General features: G+C 46.3%; 1 protein-coding gene across 1 annotated transcript in view; it reads right to left on the reverse strand.

Annotated features, from left to right (window-relative positions):
- The window catches only part of LOC115203581 (calcium and integrin-binding family member 2), a 63,645-nt gene extending 55,120 nt beyond the window's left edge, over positions 1-8,525 (reverse strand). Inside the window, exons 1-2 of the mRNA XM_029768370.1 lie at positions 8,107-8,525; positions 7,353-7,387 (exon numbers count right to left, since the gene is read on the reverse strand). Coding sequence (XP_029624230.1) covers positions 7,353-7,387; positions 8,107-8,157 — 86 coding nt within the window. The 5' untranslated portion in view covers positions 8,158-8,525. The remainder of the gene's footprint in view (positions 1-7,352; positions 7,388-8,106) is intronic.
- Between the last annotated feature and the right edge of the window lie 2,096 nt (positions 8,526-10,621).

Raw genomic sequence — 10,621 nt, forward strand, 5'->3', positions numbered from 1 at the left:
ACACCATTCAAACAGTTTTAGAAACGTTAGGGTGTTTTCTATCCAAATCAAACAATTATATGCATATTCTAGTTACTGAGCAGGAGTAGTAACCAGATTAAATCGGGTACGTTTTTTATCCTGCCGTGCAAATACTGCCCCTATCCCCAACAGGTTTAAGCCATTTTGCCACAACTTTGGAAGTATGCTTGGGGTCATTGTCCATTTGGAAGACCCATTTGCGACCAAGCTTTAACTTCCTGACTGATGTCTTGAGATGTTGCTTCAATATATCCACATCATTTTCCTCCCTCATGATGCCATCTATTTTGTGAAGTGCACCAGTCCCTCCTGCAGCAAAGCACCCCCACAACATGATGCTGTCACCTCCGTGCTTCACGGTTGGGATGGTGTTCTTCGGCTTGCAAGCCTCCCCCTTTTTCCTCCAAACAAAACGATGGTTATTATAGCCAAACAGTTTCCTTTTTGTTTCATCAGACCAGAGGACATTTCTCCAAAAAGTACAATCTTTGTCCCCATGTGCAGTTGCAGACCGTAGTCTGGCTTTTTTAAGGCGGTTTTGGAGCAGTGGTTCTTCCTTGCTGAGTGGCCTTTCAGGTTATTGTTATATCTAGCCTAGCTGTAGAAAAACACACGTCTGCACGGTTTCACATTGTACATCACTCTGTCGTTTAATGACATGTGCCACTCATCCTGACAACCCATTCATCCGTAAAGCATCACACTGTCGTAAACCATAACAACGTATAGTATGACGTACAGCACGTCGTACCATACATAACATTTCCCCCCCCTTTCCAAAACCAGGGACTGGTACCATATATAAAATGTCCATAGGGCAAGAACCTAGAGTGATAACTGTAAGAAATAAAACATTAACCTTTAAAACAGAAGGACCCTCCAAACTAACCAGTTCAGTCCATTAACCTGGAGGTTGACTAAGACCCCTATCGGAGCCTAAGAATGAAAAGAGGTTAAGTAGTCCCCCAGATGAGCAGGGCGAGTTCGTGCCCGCATAGGCCTTTCTTCAACCGCCACCGCTTGTGGCTCTGGCCCTTGGGGAGCCCACAGAGGCTGGGGCTCGGGTGGTAGTGGTGGGGGAGGTCCATCCGGTGGCGTCTCTGGCCTGCATGTCTGTTCTGTGTGCATTCGTATTCCTTGAGGAGCAGGGACTTTCCTGAGGCGGCTGGCATGCCAGCGTGATCCATTGCTCAACATGAATGTGGCGGGCCCCAGTTGTCGACTGACCTGCAGGGGGTCCGACCAGAATGAGGCCATTTTGTTGCACCGCTGAGGCCGTCGGGCTCGGACCCAGTCAGACACTTGGATGATCGACTTCTTCACCCTGTGTGCCTTGTCGAAACGCTGTTTCATTTCTCTTTGGTGCCTAGTCACTGCCTGTTTTTCTTGGGTGCACCTAGTTGCCGGTTCTGCAACTCTCTGTGTTCTGAGTCTGTCCAGTGGCAGTTCCATCTCACGACCTAGCATGAGAGATGCCGGGGAGGCCTGTGTTGTTGTGTGTTTGCTTGCTCTGTAGTGCATTAGCGTTTGATTCAAAGCAGTTTGGAACGTGCACCCCTGGACCAGGTGCGCTCTGATGCCGTTCTTCAGCGTTTGGTTGAAGCGTTCCACCCCTCCGTTAACTTGTGGGTTGTAGTAGGCCGTGCGGATGTGTTTGATTCCCTTGTTGCTGAGATATGAGGAGAACTCGGCAGAGATTAGCTGGGGCCCATTGTCCGTGGTAAGGGTGAGGGGCAGGCCCCACCTTGTGAACAGGCTGTCTAGGATGTCCACGATGGCCTGTGCTGTGACAGTTCCGACAGGAACCACTTCTGGCCACTTAGAGTGGAGGTCATACACCACCACCAGGAAGCGCTGATGGTGAGGGACTGCGTGACCATGGATCTCGCCACAGATGTCCAGTTGGATGTGCTCCCAGGGGCGGGACGGCCATGCGAGAGGCTGCAGGGGGGGTGGGGCGGACTGTCCTGTTTTCCCACTGAGGAGGCATGCAGCACAATCCCTGACCAGGGCTTCAATGTCGTGGTCGATGCCTGGCCACCACACAAGGTCTCGACATCTCTGTTTGACCTTCACTATGCCCAAGTGCCCCTCGTGCGCCATGGATAGAACACACGCACGCAGACCACTTGGGACCACAGTGCAAAACCCTCGAGAGACACAGACTTCTTCCCAGCAAGACAGTTCGTGCTTCACCCTGGCGAAAGTCGCAAGCTCTTCCGGCACGTGTGCTGGCCATCCAGTGCGTATGTAGGTGCGCAGGGTAGACAGTGTGGGATCCTGTTCCGATGCTTGCTTCAGCTCTTCCAGTGAGACGACTGACTGAAGAGGAGCGTAAAGCATTTGTACGAGGTCTGTTTCGTTGTCGTCTGGCAAGACGGTCGGAGTAGGAGCGTCAAAGGAGCGTGAGAGGAGGTCTGCCACCACGTTATCCCTCCCTGGAGTGAACTTCAGCTGATAGTCGTACTGTCTGAGGCGGTCGGCCCATCTGTGCAGCCGAAGTGGCTTGTGGCCAGTTCCTGATGCCGACAGTAGCGTTGTGAGGGACTGGTGGTCGGTTCGGAGCGTGAACAGACGGCCATAGAGGTAGAGGTGCCACCTTTCGCACGCCCAGACACAGGCCAGTGCTTCTCGTTCGCCCACAGAGTACCGTTGTTCTGTGGGGCTCAGGGCCCTTGAGGCGAAGGCGACGGGCCTCTCAATGCCATTCTGCAGCTGTGAGAGGACAGCTCCTAGTGCTCCAGCTGAGGCGTCACATGTGACAATGGTGGGGCAGACGGGGTCAAAGTGAGCCAAGACTGGGGCTGTGGAGAGCTGGCTCTTCAGTGAGCGGACCGCGTCTGAGCAGGCTGCCGTCCAGGCCCATGGCTCATCCTTCTTGAGGAGCTGGCGAAGGGGCGCTGTGGTCTGGGAGTAGTGGGGCAGAAACCGGAGGTAGTAGGCTGTCATGCCCAAGAATGATGCCACCTGAGAGGCTGAGGTCGGTTCCGGGATCCTGTGGACGGCTTCAATGTTCGACATGAGTGGGGCAATGCCTTTGGCCGACAGGCGGAACCCCACAAACTCGACGGCTGGAGCTGCAAAGGTGCACTTTCCACCGTTAAGGGTCAGGTTGTTCTGCAGTAGAGCGCTGAATACTCTGTGGAGTCGACAATCATGGATGTGGAGGTCAGGACCGTGGACCACGATGTCATCCAGATAAACCGCCACCCCAGGTATTCCAGCGAGGATGGTGCTCATCACCTTCTGGAAGCAGCTGGGGGCGGAGTTAAGTCCAAAAGGCATGCGTGTATATCTGAACATGCCAGCATGTGTGACAAAGGTAGTGAGATCTCTGCTAGCTGCGTGGAGGGGTACCTGAAGATAACCCTGACGAAGGTCAAGCTTCGTGAAGATCGTGGAGCCATGGAATTGTGCGGTCAGCTCCTCAGCTGTAGGCAAGGGGTACTTATCCGGGACAACGGCCTTGTTCACAGCACGAAGATCCACGCAGGTCCGGATTCCACCTGACTTTTTGGTTGCAATGACTAAGTTTGAAATCCAGGGGGCAGCGTTGACTGGCTCAATGATGCCTGCATCCAACTGTGCCTGGAGATCTTTTGTGACGTCATCACGCAGTGCAAAGGGAATGCGCCGCAGGGGCTGCATGACTGGGGTCACTTCCGGATTCACTAGGGGCCTGTGAGTAAAGGCTGTGAGGCAGCCCAGTCCATCAAACAGAGTTGGCCAGTTCTGTTGCCATGTGCAGGTAACCTGGTGGATAGCTGACCCACTGTCATCTCTCAGCGTGAATCCCAAGCCTGTGAAGAGGTCGAGGCCCAAGAGGTTGGCACCCCGCTTTGCAACATGAAATGTGAATGATGGCAGATGCTTGGTGCTGTAGTGTACTGGGACCTGGAGGGTGCCTACAATGTCTATCTTGGATCTACCGTACCCACACAGGGCAGTGGAGGGCTGTTGGAGTGGTAGGTGACTGAAAAACTTGTAGTAAGTTGCAAGGTTGAGCAATGACACCGCAGCGCCAGTATCCAGCAGTAAAGGCGAACCCACCTCACCCAGCTGCACAGTGCATGTCCTGAATGACACATGGTTGGTGGAGACAGTTCGAATTTCTGTGCGTTCATGTTGAGAGTGAGATGAAACTAAGGGCCTGTGCTGGGTGGAGCTAGTAGCTGGGGCAGAACGACACACTTTTGCAAAGTGATTGTATTTTGAACAGTTCTTGCATATTTTCCCACGGGCTGGGCAGTTTGAAGCCCTTGAATTGTGAGAGCTAGCCCCACAGTTGCCACAGCTACTTCTGTTCGTTTGTCTGTGTGCCTGCTGCACGGGCATGCCGGTGTCTGTGTCCATGCAGCTATCAACGTGGGAGGCCATGCACAGCGCGTGATCGTTGTAGTGCGCCTGCTCGGGCTGAAGCTGCTGTGTGAGAATGGCTGGGGGCCGAGTGTATGCTGCAGATCTGTCTGTTAGCATAGTAGAGCATTCCAACGCCGCTTCAACCTGGAGTGCTATTTTAATAGCTCCATCTAGTTGTAAATTATCCGATTCCAAAAGCAGTTTCTCCCTTGTCTTTTCACATAACGTCCCCTCTATCAACTGATCCCTGATGATCTCGTCCTGAAGTGTCCCATAGTTACAAGAGCTAGCCAAATCCCTCAGATTAGCCACGTAGCTTTGAATGGACTCACCCGGCCGTTGGTGTCTCTTCCGTAGCCGGTAGCGTCGGAGGAGCACTCGCTCTTTCCCGGCGAAGTGGTTCCGTAGGAGGCTGACTGCAGCAGTGAATGTAGGAGCCGATCCAAGCGCTCTGAAAATCCTTTGTCCCTCTGTACCGAGGCAGTGACGGAGCAGTGCTGTCCTCCGCTTGTCGGAGATTGTAGAAAGGTCCATAGCTTCGATATAAGTGTTAAAGCTATCAAGCCAGTTATTCCACGGGACTGGAGGTTCGCCAGGCACGGCGATGAATGGTGCCGGCGGTGGTAAACTGAATTCAGCCATCTTCGTCGCCAATGTTATATCTAGCCTAGCTGTAGAAAAACACACGTCTGCACGGTTTCACATTGTACATCACTCTGTCGTTTAATGACATGTGCCACTCATCCTGACAACCCATTCATCCGTAAAGCAGCACACTGTCGTAAACCATAACAACGTATAGTATGACGTACAGCACGTCGTACCATACATAACAGTTATGTCGATATAGGACTCGTTTTACTGTGGATATAGATACTTTTGTACCTGTTTCTTCCAGCATCTTCACAAGGTCCTTTGCTGTTGTTCTGGGATTGATTTGCACTTTTCGCACCAAAGTACTTTCATCTCTACGAGACAGAACGCGTTCCTGAGCGGTATGACGGCTGCGTGGTCCCATGGTGTTTATACTTGCTTACTATTGTTTGTACAGATGAACGTGGTACCTTCAGGCGTTTGGAAATTGCTCCCAAGGATGAACCGGACTTGTGGAGGTCTACAATTTTTTTTCTGAGGTCTTGGCTGATTTCTTTGGATTTTCCCATGATGTCAAGCAAAGAGGCACTGAGTTTGAAGGCAGGCCTTGAAATACATCCACAGGTACAACTCCAATTGACTCAAATGATGTCAATTAGCCAATCAGAAGCTTATAAAGCCATGACATAATTTTCTTGAATTTTCCAAGCTATTTAAAGGCCCAGTCAACTTAGTGTATGTAAACGTCTGACTCACTGGAATTGTGATACAGTGAATTATAAGTGAAATAATCTTTCTGTAAACAATTGTTGGAAAAATGACTTGTGTCATCCACAAAGCAGATGTCCTAACCGACTTGCCAAAACTATAGTTTGTTAACAAGAAATGTGTGGAGTGGTTGAAAAACGAGTTAATGACTCCAACCTAAGTGTATGTAAACTTCCGACTTCAACTGTAAATTGTTTAACGTGAACTGCACTAGCTAGCTAGCTAAACTCAGCTCATCATCAATGGTATCAAATACATCAAAAACATGGTTGGCAAATAGACAACTAGCTGTCTATATTGATGTGGTTACAATTACTAAACATTTGGATAAACAAATCTGTTATGAAAACATGATGCGATGTATGACAGGTTTGTGTTTCAGCAAAGTTGATGACGTCACTTGTAACTTGGCATCGGCAACAGAAATTGCGTCCAAATTGCTTCGTGTGACACAGGTTTCAGAACATGGCATAAGCCAAGGAAAAATGTGTAGAATTTCAGGAAATTTGCATTAAAACTGTACATTTTCTCTCAGCCCGATGGCAAAATGTGTAGAATTGCAGGAAATTAGGTTTAAAACTAACAACATTCTCTCAGCCCCATGATAAAATGTGTAGAATTGCAGGAAATTAGGTTTAAAACTAACAACATTCTCTCAGCCCCATGACAAAATGTGTAGAATTGCAGGAAATTAGGTTTAAAACAAACAACATTCTCTCAGCCCCATGACAAAATGTGTAGAGTTGCAGGAAATTAGGTTTAAAACTAACAACATTCTCTCAGCCCCATGACAAAATGTGTAGAATTGCAGGAAATTAGGTTTAAAACTAACAACATTCTCTCAGCCCCATGACAAAATGTGTAGAATTGCAGGAAATTAGGTTTAAAACTAACAACATTCTCTCAGCCCCATGGCAAAATGTGTAGAGTTGCAGGAAATTAGGTTTAAAACTAACAACATTCTCTCAGCCCCATGACAAAATGTGTAGAGTTGCGGGAAACTAGCTTAAAAACAGCTATATTTTTACCAGAAAGGTGAGATTTTAACCTTTATTTCATGAAGCTGCAGCTGCAGCTGCTGGCTGGGCTTTGGTTAAACTAATGAAGGCTGCAGCTGCTGGCTGGGCTTTGGTTAAACTAATGAAGGCTGCAGCTGCTGGCTGGGCTTGGTTTCCAATGGAAAGAAGTGCGTTAACCCATTTTTAGTTTGTGAATTCTAAATACTGGACTGGTTACACAGAGACTGCTGAGGGGAAAACTGCTCATAATAATGTCCGGAACGGAACAAATGGAACGGCGTCAAACACCCGGAAGCCATGTTTTTGATGTATTTCATACCATTACACCGATTCCGCTCCAGTCATTACCACGAGCCAGTTCTCCCAAATGAAGGTGCCACCAACCTCCTGTGCTGTGTGACAATAATCCCTATGAGCACAAGACAATACGTATTTTCAACGTCTTGTGCTCACTGGGTGAAGTAGCCATTGCAGCCTCAGTCCATGGTCATCATGTGTTTCATTAATAAAGGGAAGTGGAATGAACAGTCTCAGATCCATTGTGTTAACATATGGATGGTAAAGCACATGTACTGTATAAAATAAACTTACTGTAGGATCTCTTTGCGTGTGAAGAATGTGCAGTCCTGTAAAGAGACAAAGGAACGTTAAAATCCCGTTTGAATGAACAGACTTAGATGAGCAGGACAAAAAGAGAGCAGGTTTAAAAGATGGGCGGTGTGGCAGCCGCCCTCATTTGATGCCAACCATTGGGCACTAAACCCTGGGAGAGTTTAGATGAGGTACTCCATGCTCAATGGGGTTTACAACAAATCAAATCATACACAGGTTTACGTGGCGCTATTATGAAACAAGCATATTTATTCCTTTGTTTGGTGGTAACCAAACCTGTACACCTCCGTGATAATTTAGTGTATCTGCTAAATGACACCCTATTTCCTATACAGCGCACTACTTTTGATAAGGGTTCTGGTAATAGGGAATAGGGTTCCGTTAGGGATGGAATCTCACAGTATATAGCCAGTAGTCCACCTACCTGGGACTTATCTCAACCACCCAACAATAAACAACTATAGAGTGCGGAAAATTCTCTCAGTGTGTAAAAGAAAGATACATTTGCCTGAATATAAACTTATTTTCATTATGGTAATTTGCAATTCATCATGCCAGATTAATTTCCTGAGGTTTGCGATTAAAAATATGGGTTAATAAATATAAATAGGCCTATCTAAGTTACTCAATCCACAATAAATATTGTTGAATGTTACATGTATTTTGATTTAACAATATGGAAATTAAGTAGCCTAAACGAGATGAAAGAAAAAAATATTTGAACACATTTTACCTGATATGCCTCGAACTGTTCATCAGTAAATATCGTTTGCTTATTACCCATCCTGGTTGAGTATTTTCCCCATCACACAGATACATTACATTGGACGTTCGTGACGTGCTTATTTCTGTTTCAATCATTTAAGACGACATCATCGTATTATCTTGTGAAAGATTTGATTCATAAAACCCAAACGTGGATTTAACGAACAAAACGCGTTGATTAGAAATGCAAATTCGCAGAGAAAGTAGGCCTAGACCTCGTTTCCGAACAAGTGATTTTGTAAAGAGGTGTGACGAAAAAGACAAATATATTCCTTTCCCTGCATCCTTGGAGCAGCAGCGTGGCGAGGGTATGTCAGGTATCCACTGACTCTGCCCTTGTTGAATGTTGTCTCGTCACTGGAGTGTTTCAGGATGTAGTACCCGATACAGTAGCCTACCGTTACAGACCAAGACAAGCCAGCAGGCGGCGTCATTTAGGCAGCCAACTGGTCAGATCTGTCCAGCTACGTGATGGGTTCCTATGGAAACGGTATATGGTGCTTTTAAAAACACCATTAGAAGCTAAATACAGTAAATCTAACAGAAGCTACTGTATATAGATCTAACAGAAGCTACTGTATATAGATCTAACAGATGTCACTATAGTTTTGAATATAAAAATATTAAGAAATATGAATCATATCCATAGAGGAATCTGTAGTTTTAAAATGTAATAGAAGTGAAAATGACTCACAGTGAAGATTACTATTAAGGACAAATGTCGAAGACTGCCTAGACTGGTAAATGCTAATCAAATAGGCAAGCCCTTTGTACCAATGTACTTAGGATACTTACATGTAAAACATTAACATAACAGAGAGACTGGATGGAAAATGTGTGAACTGTGAATGAACTCCAGCTTGCAGGCTACCAGTCTGTCTTTCACTTCTCTCTACAGATTTACAGAACAGGAAATTAGCCAATATATTTTATAGGAATAGGTGTCTTCATACCTGCAACCAATCACAGCACACAACCAATTAATTCTAACAGACCAATAAGCTCACAGTTCCAAATCACATGATCGCTGTAGTTCACTTATGGAGGCACATGCCCCTGTTACATGTGATAATGATGTGGCCCCTACAGTAGTAGGCTACTTTACATGTAATAATTATATGGCCCCTACAGTAGTAGGCTACTTTACATGTGGTAATGATATGGCCCCAACAGTAGTAGGCTACTTTACATGTAATAATTATATGGCCCCTACAGTAGGAGGCTACTTTACATGTGATAATGATATGGCCCCTGGACTGTGATCACACAGTCCCCCAGAACAGCTGGTACTCTCATGCATGGTTCAGCATTGTTTGCCTCGAAGCGAGCATAGAAGGCATTTAGCTTATCTGGTAGGTTCATATCACCTCAATGCCATTGGACGAATCCCGGAAAATATTGCAGTCTGTGCTAGCAAAAAAGTCCTGTAGCTTAGCATCAATGACCGCCTCCTGTTTGAGTTTTTGCTTGTAAACAGGAATCAGGAGGATAGAGTTATGGTCAGATTTGCCAAATGGAGGGCGTGGGGGAGCTTTGAATGTGTCTCTGTGTGTGGAGTAAAGGTGATCTAGAGTTTTGTCTACTCTAGTTGCACAGGTGACATGCTGGTAGAAATTAGGTAACAAAAATGATTTCAGTTCCACTGCATTAAAATCACCGGCCTCCAGGAGCACCACCTCTTGTTGAGCAATTTCCTGTTTCCTATGCAGCTCGCTGAGTGCGGTCTTAGTGCCAGCATCGGTTTGTGGTGGTAAATATACAGTTACAAAAAAACATATATAAAAACCCTGTGGCCTTTAATAATAGGTTAGATCCATAAAGATCTAAATCTGTAGTCCTTTAATAATAGGTTAGATCCATAAAGATCTGAATCTGTAGTCCTTTAATAATAGGTTAGATCCATAAAGATCTAAATCTGTAGTCCTTTAATAATAGGTTAGATCCATAAAGATCTGAATCTGTAGTCCTTTAATAATAGGTTAGATCCATAAAGATCTGAATCTGTAGTCCTTTAATAATAGGTTAGATCCATAAAGGTCTGAATCTGTAGTCCTATAGGTTATATCCATAGTCTGAATTTGTTTCTGTACAGATGAAGCTAGCGTGGTGAATAAAGAGAAGGGAAGCCTGCCATCTGGTGGTGGAGATATGTACTGTAGAAAGGATTGGATGGAGGATGAATCAGGGGTGTCAAACTCGTTCAATGGAGGACCTAATGCAGGGGTCTTCCACTCTTACCCTTCTACAGGGTTTCCCAAACTCGGTCCTGGGCCCCCCGGGTGCACGTTTTGGTTGTTGCTTTAGCACGACACAGCTGATTCAAATAACCAAGCTTTGATTGTGTAGTCAATGCTAGGGGGAAAAACAAAACATGCATCCAGGTGGGGGACCCCAGGACTGAGTTGGGGAAACCCTGATCTGGAGGACTCACGAAACACAAATGCTTCGTTTGTAAATTATGTCAGAGTGTTGGAGTGTCCCAT

The sequence above is a fragment of the Salmo trutta genome, chromosome 12 (assembly GCF_901001165.1).
Source record: "Salmo trutta chromosome 12, fSalTru1.1, whole genome shotgun sequence".
NCBI lineage: Eukaryota > Metazoa > Chordata > Actinopteri > Salmoniformes > Salmonidae > Salmo > Salmo trutta.